General features: G+C 37.8%; 1 protein-coding gene across 1 annotated transcript; it reads right to left on the bottom strand.

Annotated features, from left to right (window-relative positions):
* Window positions 1–305: 305 nt before the first annotated feature.
* LOC121430458 (protocadherin-23-like) lies at window positions 306–24,917 on the bottom strand. Its single transcript, XM_041627728.1, has 19 exons — window positions 24,894–24,917; window positions 22,735–23,008; window positions 21,136–21,279; window positions 20,466–20,702; window positions 19,130–20,134; window positions 18,439–18,717; window positions 17,068–18,045; window positions 16,420–16,659; window positions 15,375–15,509; window positions 13,573–13,782; window positions 12,816–13,188; window positions 11,639–11,887; window positions 11,061–11,200; window positions 10,553–10,765; window positions 10,071–10,306; window positions 8,982–9,264; window positions 8,262–8,548; window positions 7,653–7,791; window positions 306–7,141 (listed from the first exon to the last, which is right to left on the bottom strand). Exons 1-19 carry the CDS (start codon window positions 24,915–24,917, stop codon window positions 4,434–4,436), a joined length of 8,154 nt encoding a protein of 2,717 aa, XP_041483662.1. The 3' UTR covers window positions 306–4,433.
* Window positions 24,918–25,751: the final 834 nt, after the last annotated feature.

Here is a 25,751-nt window from a genome sequence, read left to right as displayed (position 1 = left end):
ACTCTTCTTCACCCCCATTTTCCCTATTCATCCATCCTTTTCTCATTTGCCGTTAATATCAATTCTCGTGCGTATTCTCTCCTTGCTCCATTTCCACTTTCTCTCTGATTTCCATTTTCTCGTGTTTTCTCTCACTATCCCACTTACGTCCCTAAACCTACTGCAACATTTCTATATAATGTATTTATTTCAGGTCATGGCATAAATGACAAAATATCTATTTAGTTACTATTTTTCCCTAACATAGTTCCTAATAGACACACAGAGCAAAATATTTACAAGAAACTTTTGTTCAATTGGTCATATAAGTATAAATTTCTTTATTTGGCTTCAGGAAAAGACAAATTCTCAATATATACACCAATGTAATAACAATACCTCTCAAAGCAAAGTCATTTATGAATACATTTTCACATGAATAAAATTTCAAAGGAAACAAGGGTTCCTTCAATGAATGAATACCATAAAATACAAATAAATATGTAAATATTTTCAAAACAATGAACACAAAGGCTTTGGTAAAAACATATTTTCAAAGATAAACATATATAACAACACAAGCAGGCTTGGTCCACTTAGTATTGATGAATTCAAAGGTTAGTTTTCGTATTGCTACATATGGTCCTGTTATTGTAATGCTTAAATTCGAGTGCTAAAAATTGTAAAAAAGAAATGACCCCTTTAACAGAGTTCCAACATCACTTATTGGAAAACAAAAACTTGTTAATAAACGATTTCTGATATTTCATATCAACTTAATAAAAGAGACTGCCTGCTATGAAGTTCATAATTGACATTATTTATCTAAGAAATACAGTTAACTGTATAAGTCTTGTTCACAATTAGTTTTAAAATGATGTAGCATTACAAATCTTATAACTTTGAGAACCAAAGCAAAAATGTATTATCAAGGCTCAATATGTATCCATTGTGATAGTTTATATTCCTTTTATCCCTGATATGATTTAATAATGAATTTGAATGTCTAAATTATATGTTACCAATTTAATAAGAGTAATGAATATCGTCAATGACTTCTATAAATGTTGTACCACTGTAATATCATGGATGTTACTGTTATACAGACAGCTATACTGTTATTTTGAACCCTAGATCAACAGTGTAGTGGAGTGAAAAAATGTTTTGAAGTCTCTGACCGACAAAGCATAGAGTTTATGTCTTTCTGGTACTGAAGGAAGAATGTAAGACATGCCTTCATCTAAATCCTATTGTAATTCTACATGTGACGATACATCCTAATTCAGAGTATGCTTCAACCAACTTTATGCTGGGTGAAAAGAATGTCATTTATAAAAGATAGATTTTCCCCCTTTTGCAAATGCCTCAAGTACATTGCTTTAAGCTCCTGTCAGGTATCATCATAACTTGACATGGATGAGGTCTCTAATATGTCGGGGCCTGGAGTACCATTCATAGATTTATCATAATGAAACCAGGTAAACCAAAATCATCACAAATCACATTTTTCATAACATTTACAGATGTATTTATGAGATTTCCAGGAACTTCTGAAAACATAGTGACAGAGACACTCAGTAACTGCTTCACAAATAATGGACATCCTAATCCTTAAATCCACATTAACATAAGACTGAAGATCACTGACTATAAATTTCTTGTATCAGGAAGAAAATACAATGTGATTCCACTACAAGGACAGGAATAGGTGGTACATATTGTGTTGGAAGACACCTTTTTTTAACAACTGACAATTCCAAAGCTTGTATTAATACTGCATAAGAATCATGGCCTTGTACAACTTACTGCAAAATAGAATTTATTTCATCAAATTTAGGGTGAACCTCAGTAGCAGAAGAAGGGTATACTGCTGCTAGTATATTTCATCATTTTCAAAAAGCTAAAAACCCTGTCATGAACATATGTATATTTCACAGTTACATATATATCTGATGCATTTAACAGAATATCAAGTACAATGAACCCTAAATGGTGGTAGAAATGAACCCTAAATAGTGGTAGAAATGTAAGTACTTTTGAAGTGGTAAGTTCCTACTGATGTTATAAAATTAATCACAATTTGAAAAACATTGTACTCTGTTGTATTCAGTACTATTGTGATGAATGTAAAAGTTAGTACTGTGTTCTCGGATAACAGTTATGGGATATTTCAAGCAAGAAATTTTTTTAGCAACTTTCAGTACTTCGTATAACCAATAAACAATTTTTTAAATTAAAATATGGATGACAATTGTGACTGTTTCATTTGAAGTGAATGAACTACTAATTTTAATACTATTCATTGGATTGAATACAATAGAATATTGTTTAAAGATGAACTTTTTCACCATCAATATTCAAAAGCTCTGGGCTAAGTATCCCTTCCTAAGTCTCACCATTATCTTTTAAGTAAACAAGATCAAATTTTATATTCACAACATATTAGATGGATAAGTAGATGGGCTTTTAATCAACATAAAAGTTATGTTTAGTTAATTCTTTAAAAAAAATGCTATCTTGTTGTTATTCATTAAGTTAGAATACATTCGCCTTGTAAAGTATTATGGCAGAAGACATCAATGCTGGATTACAAATAAAATTATTGTGTTTAAAAAATGCTGTATAAGGAGCTTTATCATGAACAATATTGCTACATTTACTAAACTGCAAAGCAGTATTGGTGCTGGCAGTATAATGTACAGGATAAAAATGCATTCAAATATGAACATATAATTGACTTATTCTAAGTTTAATGTTACTCAAGAAATCCTACTTATCAGACGACTTAAGTTGCTCTCACGATACAGCAACTGTCAAGTGTCTGTCATGAAGGTCAATGATAGTTACAGTGACCGATGGGAAATCTGGACAGAAGTAATGCAATAATGCAGATGTATGAGACCGTAACAAAGCTTTGTAGACCTTCATTGACTGAAAGAGGACTGTTTAATGTATATTTGTCCATAAGTGTCAGTTCCTTTTTCATTTATTTTATTTTGACACGGTACATGTACATCAGCCAAAGGCTGATCTTCAGAACGTCTGTGATATTCACAAAATATTAGATGGTAAAGTAGATGGGCTTTTAATAAACACAAGCGTTATGTTTAGTTAATTCTTTAAAAAAATGCAATCTTGTTGTTATTCATTAAGTTAGAATACATTTGCCTTGTAAAGTATTATGGCGGAAGATATCAATGCCGGATTAAAAATAAAATTACTGTGTTTCACGTAACCATAAATGACCGAACAAGAATCATTTCAAGAATTTTTGTTGAGAACTGTCCAGATGGTCACTCAACCATCACTGACAAACTGACCACTGCTCTATATAGAGTGAGAGCAACTCAAGTCATATATAGAATGCAAGCAAGCATCATTTTTTTTTTATGAAACTCAATAGTGCAGTAAAACTAACTTGCAAAATCAAGGTTTACTGAAATATTTTTCAGTATGTTAAAAATTTGAAAAAGTGCGCACATTAAAAAGAGATAGTTCATGCAGCACAAGCTTTCAATATTTCTTTGAAAGTGCTCCAATGTGCAATTCATACAAGTGCTAATATTTAACAATACTTCTTCTTACAAAAGAAAAGTGCAACGCATAGTAAGCAGTTGATAAAACAACTCAATTTTGTCAAAATTAATTGCAAGTAATTAACATTAAATACACAATGTCCAAGTTATTTCAAATGAGATGTTTAAAATTCACAATATGTGAGAATTCATTTTATTTATATATCAAGTGCTAACAAAAATTGTTTGTCTATAGACAACAATGTTTAATTGACATGAATATACAAGTGCAACACAAATTTGATGTGTAACACATCTCATAGATTTAATACTTCTCAAAGAATGAGAATTTTAAATGGCTTGCTTGCAATCCATTTAAACCAGTATATGAAGTTCATTTATACAAGAAAAGATCAAGGTTTCTGAGAATTCTCTTTGAAAATTTTGATTTTTAACAATTTAAGATGAATACAATACATAGAGTGGAATTTGAGCAAATAGTATTTACAATACCTAAAAAGCAATGAAACACTCATGCTAAAACAACTGTGTGAAGAAACAATTTAACTGCAGCAACGAGCACTCAAGGCACATTTTATGCAAGGTAAAGCTGGACAAGTAAAATTTGCTGCAGTACTCATTTCATATATTTTTCTCATTACCGGTATTGAAAATTACTTTTCAAATACATACAAGTAGTTCACATTAGTTAAAGCCTGCTACCTAGTGAATAAGCACCATCACATTCATCTAACCGACACTCACAACGCCATGACAAAAATTGATATGAATACAATTACAATTGAATTTGTGAAAAATAACTGAATAGGAACAAAACAAAAGGAATATAACTAAAGTCAAAATGTGCATCACATAATGCAACAGATACAGAGTTGTCAATGCATAGGGTTCATGAGACATATGGAATGTTCAAGTGAATTATATTTGGATCTCTTCGTCATTTGCCGTAGGGTGAGTGAAGACAATGCCCCCACCGTAGTGCATTCTTTGGGGTGTGGTGGTGCCTGACGTCACCCTACTGTTCTGTGAGCTGACCCCTGTTGATGTGACTAGCGGTGAAAGGGAAGGCGAACCTGGGGCAAGAGGTGAGAGTGAAGGGGAGAGGTCTGGGGAGACGACAGCAGGTACAAAAGCGCTCTCTTGAACAACAGGTGATCTTGGCAAGTGTTGGGAATGGTTTGACATAGAGGTATTGTTCAGCACTCGCTGTGCTACAGGCTTGATAGGGCCCTGCGGAGTGTTCGTTAATAACGGTGGTGGATAGTTCTTTACGTTAGCATGCAAGCTCTTTTTCTGTTGCAGCCTGGGATCTGCTGTTTGCCTCTTTGCCACCGTGTCATCCTTCAGCTTGGCAATTTCTGCAAAAACATGTGCCAAAGGTTGAAACTGTGGTCCCCAGTCTAATAAATAATCCCAGTTGTAACTCCCTGATAGTTCTTCATCGCTATTTACAATAGAGCTCAGTGAGCCTGCCATAGAAGGATGGCCATCTTCAGTGAATCCAAACAATCTGGTTCCATCCATGATGGCATCGTCTTCCTCTGCCCCAACCTCATCTAACCTATGATAGATAAGATGGCCGATGTCAATACCACCCCCGGCTTCCCCACCGCCTTCCTCACCAAATACATGCATGCTTTCCACACTTGTTGAGTTCAAGTAATTCAGGTGCTTCTCTCTTGGAGAATTGATGTCAGAAACACTTCCATCCTCATGATCCTGTGCGATACCGGAATCGATGACTTTCTCCCGGACGCTGTTCTTTGGAGCTCCCACCCCACCCTCGTTGATGCGCCGAATCTCCTCATCCTCCATGGTTGTTGAGCCTCTCCCGCTGGAAGCAGAGTTGGATGGTTCAGAGATGTTGGTGTGGCCCATACCACCACCAGAACCTGGTATGCCATAGAGCTGCCTGTGAGGGAAGTGACCTGAAGAGTTCATGCCGTGGTTGACCATCCCTTGCGCTCCCATTTCAACAGGGTCAAAGGTTACATCATAGGAACGTGGAGACATTGATCCAGTCACACTACGTTTGTCAGCCTGAGCCTCCTTTTTATGTCTTCTCCTGCGTTGCCTGCAGACCAATACAATCCCAATTACAACAAAAACGAGGATGATAAGTATCGCTACGACTACAATCGCAATAACCCAAACAGGAATGGGGGAAGCAGCATTAACTACAGAGACTGCAGCAGTTGTACGTTCTGTCAAGGAACCAGGTTTACCAGTACTGGCTGTGATCAGGAGAGCAAAGTTGTTCTGGGCGCTGAGGTCTATCTCTCGTCTGGATCTATGCAAGAATCGATCTTCCAACCCTCTCCTCTTCCTAGCACTGGAGTTCAAGGGCTTTGAAACCCTGATGATTCCTGTGGAGGCCTCTATGTAAAAGAACTCATGAACGAGACTATAGATCACCATGCCATCCTCACCACCATCTGCATCGGTAGCCGTCACCTGGCCAACATAATCACCCGTATTCACTCCATCGCCAATTTCAAAGTTGTATTCCTGATCATTGAATACTGGAGGGAATTCATCCATGCTAGTGATGTTGACCTCGGTCTGAATGGATATGCTTAGACCTCCAGAGTCTTGGGCTTGGACAACAAAGCGGTAGCTGTTGGTGGCTTCATAGTCAAAGACTGCCGAGGTGAACACTTCTCCTGTGACACGATCAATGGTGAAGAAATCATCTCCGTTTGAGGAACCCAGACCTCGGATAGAGTAGGTCAGCTCTCCATATTCCCCTGCATCATTATCCAAAGCAACTGCTGTGAAGACGTACGTCTCGACAGGCATGTTTTCTGGGACCACATAGTGATAGAATAGCTGTGGGAAGTACGGAGGAAACTCGTTGAAGTCAGTGATGGTGATTGTGACCAAGACCACAGAGGCAAGCTGGTCTTCCATACCTCGGTCACTGGCCTGGACGGTGAACTCAACTGTTTCAACTTCTTCCCGGTCCAACTCTCCTCTGACAGACACCGCACCACTTGTAACATCAATGGCAAAGAGATCACTGTAGGTACCCGAGACGATGCTGTACTCAACCTCCCCATTGTATCCTATATCCCTATCTGAAGCATGTACCGTCAGGATGTAAGTGTCCACTGTAGCATTCTCTGCAATCTTTCCTTCATACTGGACATGGTCAAAGATTGGAGCATGGTCATTGACATCCTCAACCTCTATGACCACCTCAGCAGTTGCATTGTTCTTGGGTTCTCCACTATCAACAGCACCAACAATCAGTGTATAGGAGTCTGTTGCTTCCCTGTCAAGTTTCTCTAGAACAGTGATACGTCCATCATTTGCATTGATCTGGAACTTCCCTTGATCGTTGCCACTCTCGATAAAGTAACTGATCTGACTGTTCTCTGGTGACAAATCCAAGTCCACAGCAACTACAGTGATGACATGGTGGCCTAGGGAAACATTCTCTGACACAATGGCACTGTAAATGTCCTCCCCAAACTGTGGAGAATTGTTGTTGACATCCGTGATCTCTATTCTTACTGTGACAAACTCCGCAAGGGCTGGTGTTCCACTGTCTGTGGCAGTGACATAGAGCTGGATGGTCGTCTCTACATTGTTGAACTCAATGACTTGATCGGTGAAGATAACACCTATAACAAAAACACACAGGAAAATACTTAAGTTATACTTGCCACACATTATTATTACAAGAACACTTTGTACAATATAAAGCATTAACTTAGTTTAACAATCAGGAAATTCAGGCCAAAATGAGGATACCTAAACTCTTCTAAATCCTTGTTTACAATGCTGAAGGATATATGAAATAAAGTAAATCTTGAACTACCATTACACTTAACCCTTTGAACCCAATCAACCGGAACACTGCCTACCAGTAAATGCGCATATACCCATTTGGCCTGAAGCCATGTGACTTAAAAAAAAATGAGTTCTTAATGTCAGGTGATCTTGTAAGTACATGTAGGGATATTAAGTTGATAATTTCAGTCAAGGTTGGTATTGGGGCTCGAATCGGGGGAGTTTGTGAATGTGGTTGGTACGTGCAAATAATTCAGGGTATGGGTCATCGTCGCCCCTGATGATTCAGGATTCAAAGGGTTAAGTCTGGACTACAAAGAAAGAGTGAACTTGCAGACTTACCAGTGATTGGGTCTATGTAGAATGACTGATGATCTTCAACAAAGCTGTAAGTAAGAGCAGCATTGTCTCCGATGTCTTTGTCTGAGGCATTCACTGCTACAACAGCAACATTAGGCTGGGTTAGCTCAGGAAGAGTCACCTATTGTAGGATAAGAATGAGATACACGGTAAGTTCTTCATGATATGTCGATGATTGTTTTCAATTTGGTGTACTCGTGGGTGCAGTATCTGATTCAGATAAAAGTAACACTACAACTACTTTGAAGATATGAATGGATTGGACAATGCACATAAAAAGAGGTGTAAATAGGTGAACAGTGACCAATAAAGCTCATTCTAGAATATCAAATAAAAAGAATATTACAGATCTTGCTGCTGAAAGTATGAACTGCCATCTGACCTGCATAACTCCACAATAATCTCACCCTTTTTCACTTGCTTGAAGTGCAAATTTATCAATTGAAAATGGACAAAAAGACAGAGAGCATGCTGATAGGTTACATAATTTCAATACACTAATTCGGGGGGAGGGTGTTCCAATATATATAAACCAAACTAAGAAACCATGGCAACATATCTGGCTACACAATGCCAACTCTGAGATCTTACCTGGTACGATTCTTGACGGAACACAGGCGCGTTGTCGTTCTCATCTGTGACAATGATCTCAAGAGTTGTGGTGGTGGTGTACTCGGTATCTGTCGCTTCCAATTCCAGCATGTACCGATCCTGTGTCTCGCGATCCAGACTGTGAGCCAGTGTAATGATTCCACTGTACTGGTCAACTGCAAAGTATCCTCCAGGGTTGCCATCGGGTGTGAAGCTGTACTGGATGTTGGGATTGGTGTCTGAATCAGTAGCCATTACTGTGGTGACCGATAGACCTACACCTAGGTCTGGTTTGAACAAGGAGAGAAAGTAAGAGCAGAAGGGTTGGTTTAAATTGAGGGAAAATATATGTGTTGAGAGATAGAATATGAAGGATTAGTTCTATACCAAAAGATTACTTGAAGGCAGAATACTTAAGGGTTTTTTTTTTTGGGGGGGGAACTCTAGTACAGTTCAAAATTGGAATGTTCAAATATAAATTACATCCTGAACTTCTACATCATTTATCTGTGATACCAGGGACTTAGCCACACATATCAACACAATTACTGCATTTCAGATCTCAGTAAATTTTTATACATTCTTTCCAAAATGGCACGAAAGAAGGTCCTATCCGATTCTGATCAACACGTGAAATGTCAGAGACAACAACCCGATATGAATTCAGTGAAAACTAATCAAATGAAAATGTTCAGTGGGAATTGAAGATGGAAACCCTACCTTCACTAACACTGACTGGATCCATTGAGACAAAGACTGGTCTGTTGTCGTTGACGTCCACTATACCAATCCTCATGGTGGCCGTACCGGTCAGCTGGGGTGACCCTCCATCCCTTGCGATGACGGTCAGTATATAGGTGTCTTCAATCTCATAGTCCAAGCTCTTGGCTGTGGTCACTATCCCGGTCACTTGGTCAATGGCAAAGGCATTGTCGGTGTTGCCATTGGTGATCTCATAGTAGATAGCTCCATTGGTTCCCTCATCAGCGTCAGTTGCAGATACCTAGAAGGTATTCAGATTATAATGGTTTCCATGGTCAAGAAATGTTCAGGATGGCATTGGATAATATCCATTCAAAGGGTTAAATTACAATTTTCCAATTTAAAAGAAATTGATAATTAAAGTTATTAGAGACCACTGACCCAGTTAAATATTACTCTGATTAGCTCTTTTGACAAAAGTGGAGAATAATTGATACTCAATCCATTCTGAAACTCAGAAGAAAATACTTTTGCTGACCTATTGTTAAGAAGCCATGACTTTCTACCCTGATTTTTGACACCTGAATGCTTGATTGAACTAACTAACAAAATACTTGTAACTTGGTAAATTAAGGAAGGTTACCATATCCTGCCCACTTAAATTGTCATCAATCACAATGCAGAGAAAAAAGTCATGTGATTCTTTTTGTTTTTAATCTGAAGCAACTTCAACCACCAACACTCTAAAACCAGGTAATGTCAAGTCCTGTTCATGATGGGGGAGTTTCATTATTCTTTAAGTATTATGGCTGTATTAATAATTCATAATTCATTATTATACAGGTCAATAATGTTCAGAAATGATAGTAACAAATTCAAAAGATGTTTTGAAATCCAGATCACTTTTTCAAACAGGATTTATACAGATTATCAAGCCCACAGTAAGTGTCTGGTGAATTTAGTTGCATCTAATAATGCATTATGGCTAGAACTCTTCATAGATTTGTGCTACGTATTTCCTACCACAAATTCTAAATGTAGCAGCTCAACTAGTCGACCAATTCACCTAAATGCTGCAAAAAAAAGTCTGGTGCAAAGTCAACCTACCTGAGTAACATATATATCTGAATTGGGCACCTCCCACACCCTGCTCTGATAGCGATCCTGTACAAACTGCGGTGCATTGTCATTGGCATCTGTCAGCCCCACCATGACGGTTGTATAGCCGTACATGGGGCTGGAGTTCTCGGGTGTCCTCATGGCTTCTACCACAAGCCTGATGTTGGGTTGGGTCTCGTAGTCCAGTTTGGTGGTGTCAGCAACCACAAGGATTGCATTTCCACCTGTTGAATGAAAGAAGACATGGGGTTATCTTAGCTACCAAGACTGTAGTAGTCATATTTGTTGATGATCATGATCAGTAGTAGTTGATGATCATGGACAAGACATTCTGTACCAGATCAAAATGGCACTTAAATTTATTTTAAATTGAGAAAGGAATATGAATATGATAATCATGATTAATGATATACAGACTTAACATAACTCTGTACCGTTACAAGATTAACATTCTTTGAAGCAGTCCGTACCTGATTGTACTTGGATCCCGAAAGCTCCATTCTCGTTCCCACTGACCAGGCTGTAAGAGATATCATCGGAGCGACCTCCATCAGGAAGAAAGGCTTGTAGCGACAGGACAACGTTTCCATTGTCTGCTGCCTCTGATGGTTGGACTACATAGGTTGGCTGACTAAACTCTAAGCCTCCAGATCCAGATGTTCCAACCCATACCTCTACAATGCCTGAAGATAAAAGGAAGATATTGTAAAGAGCCTCGTGTCACATGCTATCAAGAGTCCAAGTTTCAATTAATCCATAATATTTGTGAAAATAGGCCACAGGATAAGTTTTACTCTTGAGCAAATCAACATGTTCCAAACATTTGACTTAGACAAGTACCAATTTCCTTTCTGTCAATCATCAATCCATAAATCAGCCTGCAACTAATCTTATCACAATGTTCTTAATGCTATTGTTTTATATTCACAATTACAAGGCAAATATTCACTAGTAAATTATTAAAAGGTGATGACATACCATTGCTGGCCAATGATGGTGACCCAAGGTCATAGGCCAAGACCTCTAGGTGATAAAACAATATGCCAAGGTTTAAGGTCTTTGTTGTGATTACGCCAGTGACAGTATCGATAGCAAAGGACGAGGACTGCTGGGCAAATCTGAACATAGAAAAAATAAAGTATTACAATTATGTCATTAAGATGCTTTCATCATTTTGGGGGATTATTGTTCATGATATGAGAAGAAAAATAAAGTCAAATCATAAAAGAGATCCATAGAATACTAGAAAATTATCAACTGTTGAAAAATACTCAATCATCAACTTGATGGCTCTGAATAAAACCATCCAATCCATCTATTGTTCATATCTTCATGTATCAGTGACAGCACTATGTAGGGCTGCGTGACTTAACTCCCAAATATCTCCCTATCATAAACCCATAAACCACCATGGGTTCAACACAAATGGCAACTTCTGTTTACAGAGTAAACAGAAATAGACCATCATGGAAAATATCACTTGTTTCCCCTTGATATGTGTTATGTCTATCTCTACCCCCCCCCAAAAGAGATAAACAGTCAGAAGTTGTTCGAACCTGTAATTAACTTCTCCATTGTTTCCTGAATCCTTGTCATCTGCTTCAACGTTTGCCACAAAGGTGTTTGGAGATGCATTCTGGGTGACGTTTGCCCTGATGGGAATCGTCTTGAACACCGGGGCGTTGTCGTTCACGTCACTGATTTCGATGGTCACCTGAACACGTTCACTGCGAGGACCGAAGATGCCGCTGTCGGTGGCTGTCACTTGGAATGTGTAGCGGGTCTCCTTCTCATAGTCAAATTTACTGGAATAGGGAGGGAAGGGCGAGTGTTTGTTAAATGATTTTAATAATTACCTTCATGACTGATGCCTGATCACAAAAATAACTTATTGCCATATATGTACTCCATTAAGGTAGATAATAATCAAACTTTTTCATGACTTTAAGAAAGAAAAAAAAAAGTTGGTCCCTTTCTGAAAAAGTTATTGCTATAGGCCTGTATTCTGAAGTCGGGGTTTAACTTAGACCATGGTCTAACCCTATGGTAAAATTATGGAAAGCCCAAAATTTCAAAATATTGTTTACATTGTATGTTTCTTATGTTTACTGTGCTCTTTCCTAATGCTTTAATGGTGAAGACAACTATCCTATTTATCATCCACAGACAGTTGAGAATGATTTAAGAGTCAAATGAGCTAGTAAATTGAATCTCTACTGCTTGAGATTTATGTCACAATCGCCTATCCTGAGTGAAACCACAACGTCAGACCAGAGTTTAAATTAAACCCAACTTCAGAATACAGGCCATAGAGTTTTTAAACAACCAGTCTCGTATGGCCATAGAGTTTTTAAACAACCAGTCTTGTATGGACATAGAGTTTTTAAACAACCAGTCTCGTATGAAGAACCATCACCCTACATATAAAAAGTTGACTAGTCCTCTATAAAAATATGACAATTTGCTCACAATTGTTCGACAAGACATTATTCCAAAAGTAACAATCTACAATAGTTTTACATCAGATGGTCTTCATGTTCAGATAAGTTCTTAAATACAGGTTCCAATTGATGGTCAGGGAAAGCATATATGATCGTATAAATGTGGGGATGTCTTCATCACTTATGTGAAATCATACCCCACTTCAGTAAGTTTATTTCAAACAAGAATTTCATTTCTACAACAAACATTTGGGAACAGGATAAACTTGAAGAAGTGATAAAAAATACTCACCCAGTGGTCATAATCTCTCCTTCTTCTGGATCTATAGTGAACAGCCCTACGGTAGTATTATCAATGGTATAGTACACATCACCATTCAGCCCCTCATCAGCATCATCAGCAACTACCGTCAGAATAGAACTGTTGATGGCAGTGTTCTCTGGAATGCTCTTGTAATATGACATGGTATCAAATACAGGGTCATTGTCATTCAGATCGGTCACAGTCACACGGATGGTCGTGGTGCCACTCCTTGGTGATGTGCCCTGGTCTCTTGCGGTAATGACGAGCGTGTACATGGCTAAATCTTCCCTGTCTAGCGCCCTCAATGTTGATAGTGCACCGGTAGATTGACCAATAGAGAAGGCATTATTTGGATCACCACCTGAAAGAAAATAATTCAATGTTTCATTTAGATATAAAGTATCACAAAAATTTTACTTTGCTTCAACAGGTTATGCTACATTAACAGTTACATTGAGTTGTAATTTCTAACAACTTTACTAAATAACTAATTTCTCTGTGCATCAATTATTGAAAATTCACCACAAATATCTTGTGCATCACACAAGGATAGGGATAATACATTTGACAAAGTTTTTAATCAAGTAATTTGACAAAGATATATCACATTCTTTTAACTCTGCTATACATGTATTGAACATCAATTTAATGACTGATTACAGCTTTTAAAAGCACTTACTAATTATGGCCTTGCAGCAAATTGAAATCATATCATTATTCACAGGATGTCACCGATTTAACTTACCTGTAATTTCATAAATGAGATCCCCATTTGGTCCCTCATCTGCATCCGTTGCTATGGCGTTATGGATAACACCGGGACTCTGGTTCTCGGGGAGGGTGATGTCAAACGTTGGTGGAGCAAAGACAGGGTTGTTGTCGTTAATATCCATCACAAAGATGAGAACAGTAGCCATATCATAACGGGCAGGAAAGGCACCATCCATGGCATACACTGTAGTCAAGATAAAATACACCCAGATAATCATGAACATATGCTAACTAAGTATGAACTCTCTTCGCACTAGAGTTCATTGTATTTTAAAAGCATATGACATTCATCAACTTCAAGATAGATGCAAACATTTTCCATTTATTGATCAGCTTAACTTGACATGACTTTCCTTGTAATGTGCTGTCTCTTTTCATGGAAAATGCTAATTACAACTTATCTCTGAACAATAATGATTACAGACTTCTTGTACAGTCAGGAGACTTCACATACCAGCTATTCATTCATCAATTGAAACCGAAGCATGCTTTTGAACCTCATATTAGAATACTTTTTAGATAATGCGTTCATCTCATAATATGATACATTAAATTCATTTCTAAAATGGAAAGCAACATTCAATTCAATTTTTTCAATTCAAATTTATTTTCATTCTTCAAAATGATACAAAAAAGTACAAGATAGATTGATTCAATTTAAATAAACAATAGCATGAACAAAATTCAATATTGGAAAAAAAATACATATTTGAAAGTAATGTAAATATAAATTAACATACATGTCAAGTTAAATCAATATAATCAATATCGTTAAATATAATTAAATCAATGCAATTATATATAAGAAGAATGGAGGGGTCCACTGAAAAGCAAAGCTTGTATAATGTGGACCCCTCAAAAAATAGATACAAGGAATATAGAAATATACGTAAAGTAATACATGAAGATAACGAAAAGGTAAGTAATAATAGTAAATAACACGAAACAACACAACACAGGAACATGAGGTGGACAATAGTACGATGACAACTGCCTAGAATATAGAAAGAAAATAGAAGGGAGAGGGATGCTAAGCTAATTTGCTGCATACATATTATGTCTACACATACATACACATACATACACGCACACCCACACACACACACACACATATATATATATATATATATATATATATATATACACACATACATCCATATATATATACATATATATATATATATGCATACACATATACACACACACATACATATACATACACATTACACATATACACACATATACAAATACACCATTGCACACGCACACATACACACCCACTCGGACATACACACATACAATATAAAAGGTACAATATAATGTATAGACAAGCTATAACTTTTATATTTCAAATTTTATGTCTAACTGGAAAAAAAATAAAATAAAAGATAATAATAAGGCTTTATGTTCTGTAAAAACATAGATAATAGATTAGCAAAAAATGATACAAAATTTTAGTTTAAATAGTGAACATAATTCATTAGGAAATAAGGAGCATAAATTTTAATTTGTTTTTAAAGGAGAGTAAAGAACGGGCATCTTTAATCTCATACACCATAGCATATGAATATGATGATGCATTGTGCTCAGATGAATTGGTACGAGTGCATCATCAATTTTACCAATTAGTGCACACTATTTTGGTTTCAAAGAAACAGTGTGTAAATATCCTAGATGCAAAATTATGCAGTCACTGGCTTTCCATAGTTGTGACTGATTTGAATGGAATTGATCACAACTCTTGATGAAACAGGGCCTGCCTGTCTCATTGCATACCTGTAACAACGTACGAGTCCTTCTGTTCCCTATCAAGGATAGATATCGTTCTTATCTCTCCTGTTGTAGAATTGATTGTGAACAGTCCTCTAGCTATCTCTTCTGGTAGCTCATACGTTATCTTGCCATTGATACCTGTCAAAACAAGAAACATGTTACTCATGCCAATTATATAATGTTTCAAATATATATTTACATTAGGAATATATGTCAAAAAGGGCAAGAAAGCACTCCTACTAATAACATTCATTGCGAGCAAGTAGCTATCCACAAGCAAGCACTGATATCTAGAAATATCATGTGTGTCTTGTTGTATACAAAAACTTCACAAGGGAACAGCTACTGTAATCAAGATGGCTGATCAAAGTAATTTCAGTCAGACACTTTCCAGCTTTTTCTATATTAAATGCATAGATGTAATCTATCAATCTATATCAATATCATCAATTCATACAGTAACAGTATTCTCTCAGTCTACTAAAAGAGAAATGCCAGTAGTTGCAGTAAACACTGATTTCATGAGAAAGTCTGTAAAACCAGGCTTAATTGTCAGTATATCATTGAGGATCTAGATCTGGTACAGTTACATAAACTGAACTTTGTGAAATCTTGAAATCTACGCTGAAAAATGTTCACACTGAAGATCACCAACACAGATAATCGCACGTGGGACAGTGTATTATTATTATTGCTTTGATTGTCGGACCGACGCTTGACCTGAATCCTGTGCTTATTTGCTAATTTCTCAGCAATTAAACAATTTCTTCCAGAATCCTTTGGCACATATTTTTCATTTACACAAACCAACACTTTGGTGGTCATTTCATTGGATTCTGTAAGAACTCATTTTGATATCGTTACCACAACTGGCATTTACCTTTAATTATGTTCTCTGGGATTCGTAACGCAGAGATAAGCAATTGATTGTGGGTTGCTCTTTACAACTGATCAAACAAAACACAATTGCAGAAATCCACACTTAATCAATCACTATGAAAGATTTATGTTACGGAGCCACATCTGTGAAAAGAAATTCAATACATACCTGAATCAAGATCAGTGGCAACCACTGTTCCGACGTAGGTTCCAGGTCCTTGGCTTTCTGAGACATTCATGGTGTAGATAGACTGCTCAAAGCGTGGTGGTTGGTCGTTCACATCAATCACGCGGATGGAGAGGGTCTGGGTGGCCGTTCGCTGGACAGTGCCGTGGTCAGTGGCCAGGATGTCCAGTTCATAGTCTCGTTTGTGCTCATGGTCAAGTGAGTGGGCGATTGTCAGCAAACCTGAATGATAAGAAGATATATTTTACACAGCTTGATTCAGACTTCATAGATTATGCAATAATTAGTGGCCTGAAGTCATTAAAATTTTGCCTTAACATTAGCATCCCTATGTCTATTGATTTGCTGCTTTAAAACATCCTGCAAAATTATTTTGAGTATCCCCCAAAAAATTACTGATAAAACTGGAATAGTAAGACAAAAGTAAAGAGCAGAACTGATGTTCACCTATCAATTTTAGACGACTTCACCACGGTGTTCAAACCCCAAACCAGAGTACAATCTAATCTCAAAAATAGTAAAATTCAAAGCAATTAGATATAAAAACCGCTGGATAGATTCTTTGTCAATTGAAATAGTGATCTACACTTATATTGATTTATTTGTTTTGAAGAATATCCCCAAACTTACCAGTTACAGAATCCAAGCTGAACTTGCCATCCTCATTTCCTGAGATGATCCTATAACCAACTCTCCCATTCTCACCACTGTCTTCATCAGTTGCTATGATGTGAATCACATTGAACCCAATAGGCTCATCTTCATTGACATCGGTAGAAGTCCGAGACACAAACACAGGATCATTGTCATTGCTGTCATAGATCCTTATCTCCACCGTACTGGTTGCTGCCCTCCTTGCGCTTACATTGACAGCCTGATCTTGTGCTTGGACGACCAGAAGGAAAACATGGTTGATTTCACGATCGACATTCTGTATGGTGCGAAGAGTACCGGTGTACTCGTCAATTGCGAAGAAGTCTTGGTCGGTGAGGATGGAGTAGCGAATGAGACCATTGGGACCGGAGTCAGCATCTGTTGCCGACACTGTCCAGAGAACATGGTTGATACCGACATTTTCCTGCAAGGTCAGGTAGATCAGGTTCTGGTCAAAATCAGGGGTGTTGTCATTCTGGTCGATGATGTTGATGGTGACATCGATGGACGTGGAGTGCGTCTGAGGGATACTGTTATCCTGGGCCATGATCGTCAAGGAATAGTGAGCTGCCATCTCATAATCCACAACCCTCACATTGTAGACTTCACCAGTGTTGTGGTTGACCTCCCATACATCAAAGTCATTGCCCTCGGTGATGTAGTAATAAATCTTGCCATTGTCCCCGACATCCATATCTGAGGCTGATACCACCCCAACTACCGTAGGAGGGTGGATGTTCTCATCGGCTGTGAAAATGTAGGCAGACATGGCAGCGATTGGGACGTTGTCATTGAGGTCCAAGACACGAACCCTGACACTAGCAGTTGCTTGCATGGGTGGGTTACCACCATCCTGGGCCAAGACAGTCAGGGTGTAGTAGTCCATGTCTTCTCTATCGATAGATGCGGCGGTACTAATAACACCAGAGGAGTCAATTACAAACTTTGGAGAACCTGTACATAAAACAAATATGAATATCATTATTCAATGTACGCAAGAGCTTTGTTAGAATGATTAAGTACAGAGCTTGATGCAGTAATTAACTAAACTTGAAAATTAATTTATCAAACAATCCCAAAAGTGCCAAACCAGAGTGGAAACATCAGTCATTCTCATGATAACCCTTGGCGTGGAATATTAACATGTATATTCGTTCTGATTATTTTCCCTATAAGTGAATGATATTTGCTTGCTTATGTGTTTTTATCATTCTAACAGACAACAAATTATTTTAATATAGCAACAAAGAAACTTCTAGTATATTTCTAATCCAAAATTTCTTTCACATAAAGACACATATAATATACTTTCGAGGTGAAAAGTACAAACCCAACAAACAAACTTACTATTAATAAGTGAATATGAGATATTTCCTAGGACTCCACTGTCTGCATCTGAGGCAATGATCCATGCCACAAACTCCCCAGCTGGTTGCTCCTCCTTCACTGACGCTAGGTAGGTACGATCTTGGGAAAACACAGGGCTGTTGTCGTTGAGGTCATTGACATTGATGTAGACGGTTGCCGAGGAGCTCAGGACAGGGTTTCCACCATCAACAGCCCTGATAGTCAGCCTGTAGCTGTAGGCAGCCTCTCGGTTTAGGGGACGGGTTGTTCTGATCACACCTAGTTAGAAATTGAAAGTGTGCTTTTACAATGCAAGCAAAGCCCAGGCTTCATGAAAAATCATTACTCTCCAGTTAAATCGGGAACAGTCCGCTGCAGAGTGGATCAACTAACTGGTTGATACTAATTTTCTGCATACATACAGATAAAGATAATGATTTTTTTTTGTTGCTTAAACTTTACATTTTCACTAGCTACATCAAGAATATTCTAGATCATTTAAACAACAAAGTTTGTGAATTTTCTTATATTGATATTCCTCAATTTTCACAAAAAATCGGATTATGAAAAGACACCTTTTTTTAAATTTAAGATATACTTATAAGTTTGACTGTTTAGATTACATCCCAAACATGTCTAAAAGAAAAAGATCAGAAAAGTTTGTTTAGATCAATGTAAAAGTAGTATGTACCTTCGTCATCAATGGTAAAATCCCCTGATGGAGTAAGACTGTAATAGACCTGTCCATTAGCACCCTGATCAGGATCCACTGCTTCAACCTGATCCACTTCAGTACCTGCCGGTTGGTTCTCATTGATGTGGAAGTGATAGCTGCTCTTAGTGAAGTGTGGAGCATTGTCGTTGGCATCTACCACAGTCACCTGGACAGTAGCAGAAGAGTTCTGCGGAGGGTTACCACCGTCGGAAGCCATGATGTTCAGGATGAAGACAGACTTGAGCTCCCGATCCAGGACCTGTCGTGTGTAGAGCCATCCCTCACGAGGAAAGACCGCAAAGTACGGAGAGTCGTCGTTTGGCGTAAGGGTGTACGTGATGAGAGCATTTGCGCCACGGTCATTGTCGGTCGCCTCAACCTGAACAACAGGGGTGCTGATTGGTTTGTTTTCAAGAATGGATACTGGATAGAAACTTTGAGTGAAGACAGGACCATTGTCGTTCACATCGAGGATGATGACAGTGAGGGTCAGATTACCTTTAAGAGGAGGGGTTCCAGCATCGTATGCCCGGATTTCCAACTCAAAGCTTAGCTGATCGTTGAAGCTCACCTCTTTAATCAACCTGATCTCACCAGTTTCTGCATTTATACCGAAGGTGTTACCAGGGTTCGATGCCAGTTCATATCTCACCAATCCATTGTCGCCACTGTCCCGATCTGTGGCTGTAGCAACATAGATAGGAGTTCCAATCTGTGTGTTTTCTGGAATGCTTGTATGTACAGTTCGTGCCATGAAGCGTGGGTTGTTGTCATTGATATCGGTGACAGTAATGTTCACCTGGACGTCGTCATAGGTAGGAGGCATTCCACTGGCTGCTTGGATAGTGACAAGGACAAAAGCTTGCTCTTCATGATCAGGTCCAGAACCTCTTGTAAAGATCTCCCCGCTTGTGGTGTTGATCCTGAAGTAGTCATTTGGATCACCGGATGTCAAAGTATAGGTAATTGGAAACGTGATACCTGTATCAAGAACAATAGATGAACATATATTATTATCTGGAGGTCGTTAATGACTGTAAAATGTCATTTTTGTAAATATATTATATTTCACATACTTCATTCTTGGTTACAGCTCATACTTGAGGAACATCATGCAAAAAATATAGTTATTCTATTTTCAAATTCCAATTACAAAATTCTTGATCAACACAAATTATTACAGCACTAACATTTCTATATCTAAAAAAAAAAATCATGGCATGCATTCGAGGATAATTTATATTAACCCATCAAAGCATTTCTTTTAAAAAACTAATAACTAATAACAATATGAAATATGACTTTGACTAACCTGGATCAACATGAGTTGCTTTGACTCTCCCGACGAGAACCTGAGCTGCATTCTCCTGGACTGCAAAGGTGTAGGATGAGGATTCAAACTCTGGAGGTGAAGTGTCTGGTCCAGCCACTGTGATGGTAACCTGGGCATGGTTAGCGGATATCAGTCCACCCCCATCGGTAGCTATGACTTCTAGGTTATAGACTGGGTGTTGGACCCAGTTTAGGGAACCGATCAATGTGATGAGGCCTGCATTGGGATAGAATGGAAGGTAGGAGTAGAGGGGAGCAACGATAGAGCTGCTTTTCACTGCAGATAGAAGATAATTGTGTATATAATGGCAAAGCTTAATATAAAAAAAAACAATTTTAAGATTGGATTTTCAATCAATTTATATTTATTATCCTTTACCATTGTACTGGTTTGTTAGTTATGGTGATCTTGATCTAAATCACTTGTTTCAATTGCATTCCATAATGCAGTCTGCCTACCTCATTGCAATCTAAAGCTTGTTCAGTAATATGTTTGGATTTTTTTTTTTGGGGGGGGCCTAATCATTTCATCTACGACTATAATGTAATTATTGAAATCATGTTTAGTTTTGGCCACTTGATATTCAAATCATTTATATCTCAGTTTTCGAACCTAAAAAAATTTTTAAAAACATTTCAACTTTACTTACCTGTAGTTTGGTTGATAGAAAATGTTCCATCATTGGTAGCAGGGTTGATGGCATAGGTCACACGTCCAAACTCGCCTGCATCCTTGTCTTCAGCGACCACATGTTTGACCTCTGTTCCAATGGCAGCATCATATTCAATATGACCTGGAAAGAAAAAAAGAATAGCAGTGTAGTAGCAACAATATTTTGCTTCTTTCTTTTTTTCATCGACTATAGTTATCAAAATAGATTCAACAAAGTCTTACAATAAAGAATATTACTTGAAGGAAATAATTACTTTAAGTTACTTATTTCTTTTTCTACAAAAAATAGATTGGTTCGGTATCTACCAATGTATCTCTCTCCCATACATAAAATAATCCCATATTTAGTTCCATCAATTTTCACCAGTGTCCTAAACAAATGTAATTTAAAGGATCATTGAATTGCTATTATAACTTTGCACTGGGTGAAGAAAAGCAATAATTTGCTATAACTGCTGTTATTTTCTTGTTTATTTCATGACTGACCAGGTTAAGGACTTATACACAACATTAGGTTGCAGAAATGAAAGAAACTCAGAGCTCTCCACACATCAACAACTTCTTATCAGAATGGTTTCTTTGGGGAAACACACTAAAGGCTGCCCTGAAAGAACATTCTTTTTAATTATGACCCTCATGGGAGTGGTTTGGGGTTCTTATGGAGTGCCATGGAGGGGTAATAAATAATACAAATCTATTTATGTTTGATAAATTTGTTTCGTTTCTTTTAGGTTTTGGGAGGGTCACCTTCAGTGACCGAAGAATGTATAATGACAGGGTCATGGAACCACATAACCTCATTAAAACTTTGGAATGACTGCAATAACCAACGAAATGCATCATAAAAAAAGCATATAACAAAGGGTTGCATGTTAAGCAGTGTAAGCTTCTTGTTCCAGCCATATTTTAATCCCCAAGATTGTTATTTGAATCTCTGGACCAAGTCAGTTTGAGGCGCTGCAATAAACTTACATTCAATTTCAAACAAGTCCAAAAATCAAGTGGAAGCTGTTTGATTTTGAATGCAAATTTGCAGTTGATTTATGTTGAAGTGAATATCTTGCAATGCCCTATGATGTTTGATTTTGGCACTTTCGCTTTAGTTGCAACTGAATGCAAGTTTCTTGCATTGCTCCAACATATGGTTTTCACAGAGTTTAAATGTCATTTACCCCAACATGTCTCAGGATCCAAATTCTATGTCTTGTTTCAGGACGTTAAATCCTTTTGCAAACATAAATCCCTTTTTACTTTAAACTAATAACCAGATAGTGGTCCGGCATCAAGCCCAAACATTTTTTTGTTGTTGAGGGGGAGACCTAATAGTTGCAGTCATTTGAGTCTGATCCGAAGAACATGCAACACTAAATACTAATAAAGTCAATCATGTACAAGTCCTAACTCTGACCAATCAAAACGAACTCATAAGTCTTACTGACAAGGCACTTTTTTTGTCTTCTTTAATGGTTTGTTTTCTTTCAGGTCATGTTTAAATGTACAAATATCATCATTCCAACCCGATTTGTCTAACCAAGTCATGTTTGACTCTGCAATGGTCATACAACACAAAGCCTACCTCTGTAGTTGAGTGATGTAAAAACAGGAAAATTGTCATTGATGTCTTCCAGGACCACTTGGACAAAGGCATGCGACATGAGCCCTCCTCCATCCGTTGCCTTGACAGCAAAGTTGTATTCATCCTGTCCATCGTCCCTATCCAGCCTACTGATGACACACAGGATGCCTGTCCGAGGGTCAATGGAGAACTGGGAAGGGGTGGGCACCAGGCCGCTGGAAGGAGAGTAGGTGACCTGTCCGGAACTGCCTTCATCAGGATCAGTGGCATTCACCTACAGAGGAGACAGAAAGGATAGAATTTGGTTTATATTGAGGAATAAAACGAGGAATTGACTTCACAAAAATGCATTCACTTTGCTGTTTAAGAGTTAATAGTAATAACAACAGCTCATATTTTTTTTTCATAATAGCTTCTTTAGCTTTATTAGCTGGTCTTCCATCAGGCCTTGAATAATACATTATTATTCCCCTCTCCATTCTGATATGCCGAGTGCCTAGCTAGATGGCAGAAGGTCCCATATTGAAAAGTCTTGGGTTGACTTGGCCAGGGATCGAACCTATGACCTCCCATTCATGAGGCAGGCACTCAACCACTGAGCGACTATGCCTGGTAGTTGTTGTTGTTGCTTTCTAAGAAACCATGATAATTGGAATTTATGAATTGTGTGTGTGGATCAAATACTGTACAAATTAACTGATTTGCTGCAACACTCCTCTGTTGACACAGCAAAATCATCATTTACATAATCCCCTTTTCAAGTTGCCGTTTTACATCATTGATATTGGTTGACATGAGTCACAAACATCAGTGAAGCATTTCTTTGAGGTATGTTTGCTTGCTTTCTTTACATGTCAATTGAAAACGAGATGGAATGAGGAAAAGAGTGAATTCATCAGATTTACATAGCTATTGAAAATAACATATTCGTGCCATTTTCATGTTATTTTGTTAGATTTCAATTTGGTTTGAGACCATGTAGCTTTGGAGTTGATTAGCGACAAGGTACAAAAAAAAGCTCTTTGGAAATTAAAGTTGTGTCACATTCCTCATAATGATGGGAAACCTGGCACGGTCGCCCTGAAAATGGTCCAAATAATCATACCCAACAGTCAATTTGCCCGAAAAGGGAAGAATTGTCTTTTGACAACAATCCATAGAAAGGGAAAGGGGGGGGGGGAGATTTGCTCAATTCGCAGGAAAAACATCTCCAGGATTTGTCCCAATTATTAGCTATGTTGTAGAATAAGAATGAGAGAAGAATGGGGCCCTGAGATCGCTATGTAACACGAGAAGGCAGTCAACTGTAGTCCCGCTGTATGTGTTTGCGCGTACTCTCTCTCTCTCTCCATCAGGCTACAAGGGATGCACCTATGGGTTTGCATACACCCATTCAGGGATCTCATTTCATTATTATCGTGTTCTATCCTTGAAAATTTCCAATGGATGAAGGCCCGCTAACACCCTTTACATAAATTCACTCATGAGATATATGTATGTATGTACAATGAAGAATCAACTGAGGGAATATCTGTAACTGCTTCTATTGAGGGCATCATTCAGGCATGTCCAATTCTAAAACACAAAGGTGGGTTATGTAATAGGGTAAATAGCCATACACAAAAGGTGTTTTTATTCAACTGAGAGGGTGTATTGCATGTCTATCCAAGCAAGTCTATTAGAAAACAATGAAGGGATGTTACATTGTATATCAGTAGCAGTGAGGAAGGCAGAAAAGGACAATTATGAGGCAGAAAAACAAAGTTAGTTCAGTACTACAACTAAAGATTCATAAAAGCAATAAATCAAAATAAATATTGATAACTTTCACTTGAAAGGGACAACTTAACCCTTACTGAGAGTGTGGTTGGGAGAATTTAACGATTAGAGTTCGATCAGGTGCGGAACCGCATTACAGTATTATGACTGGTTCCAGAACTTCTCCAAACACTTTGGGAGGAATTTCACTAAGCCTGCAGCAGGGGTGCAGAATAACAAGGGGCAAGTGGTGTGCCCTCAACTTGTCTGTATAGGCGATCAAAAAACGCCTCTGGGAGTCAAAACCCTCAATAGAACAGTTTGTCGCTTGCTTGTCTTCTAAACACAGCTAAATCAAAGAGCTGCCAAGACATTTCTGCTCCACCACATTCCCTCCTCACTTGCAAGGTTTCCTCCGAAACCATTTCCTCTTTTGTGCCAAGATTGGATTATTTGAAGCATGCTGAAATATGTCTTGGTATGAAGCAGGCATTCAACAGGTATAACCGCCCAGATATCTCCAGACAATAAAGAAACATCTTAAAAAACACAAAGAAGATGAGAGAACAAGTTTTGCAGATAGGATTAATCAATGTTTTCAAAGCTCACTTCAAATGCCGGTTTCTAGTATTTGCACTTTTTCAAAAATGGCTTAAATCTGATTGCACTTCTCGGTCAGCCTACACTTTCAAAAGTTTGGCTAGGTTGTATTTATTTCTTTATAATAAAAAAAAATCTGTTTTAGTATCCTTTCTCTAAATTCAAGAAGAAAACTGGATGAAAAGAAAAGCACTTCCGATACAGAGGGACAAGGGGGCTCTCAGTTTACAATATGAGGTGGTTATTTTAAAGAAATAATTTCTACTCAAAATTCTGTTCAATTTTTACTCAAAATTCTGTTCCAAACCGAATACATAGTATTTTTCTCTTCTTGAGTAGGCCTATCTCTATCTAGACGATGAAAAAAAAATCAAATTTGAAACATTCTGCAAATCATATTAGAAGCCCAATACTTCTTCTATTAAAGACAGTGGTTGGAGGTATTGACAGGATCTGGTAAACAAAAATCTATTGAAAATTAGTGAGGCTGAACTGATTTGGAAATAATGATGTGAGACTCGATTAAAGCTGCATCAACGTTGCACGCCAGTCGGAGACCTTTACTGCAAGATGGCGAACTTGGGTGTTTTAATTATATCCTGATAGACAATACACCGTAGATTGTTATAACAGATTCTAGATGTCTTTTCATTATAAGA

The sequence above is a fragment of the Lytechinus variegatus genome, chromosome 1 (assembly GCF_018143015.1).
Source record: "Lytechinus variegatus isolate NC3 chromosome 1, Lvar_3.0, whole genome shotgun sequence".
Lineage (NCBI taxonomy): Eukaryota > Metazoa > Echinodermata > Echinoidea > Temnopleuroida > Toxopneustidae > Lytechinus > Lytechinus variegatus.
The sequence above is the reverse complement of the archived record's forward strand: the minus strand, read 5'-3'. Positions and strand labels throughout refer to the sequence as shown.

Excerpts from the sequence above, each read along its gene's own strand:
- LOC121430458 (XM_041627728.1), bottom strand. The coding sequence starts at position 24,917 with ATGGTTTCGGAGGAAACCTTGCAA. Across the intron at positions 21,280-22,734 it reads TACATCACTCAACTACAGAG|GTCATATTGAATATGATGCT; the intron begins GTAGGCTTTGTG and ends TTTTCTTTCCAG. Across the intron at positions 7,792-8,261 it reads TCCGTCAAGAATCGTACCAG|GTGACTCTTCCTGAGCTAAC; the intron begins GTAAGATCTCAG and ends ATCCTACAATAG.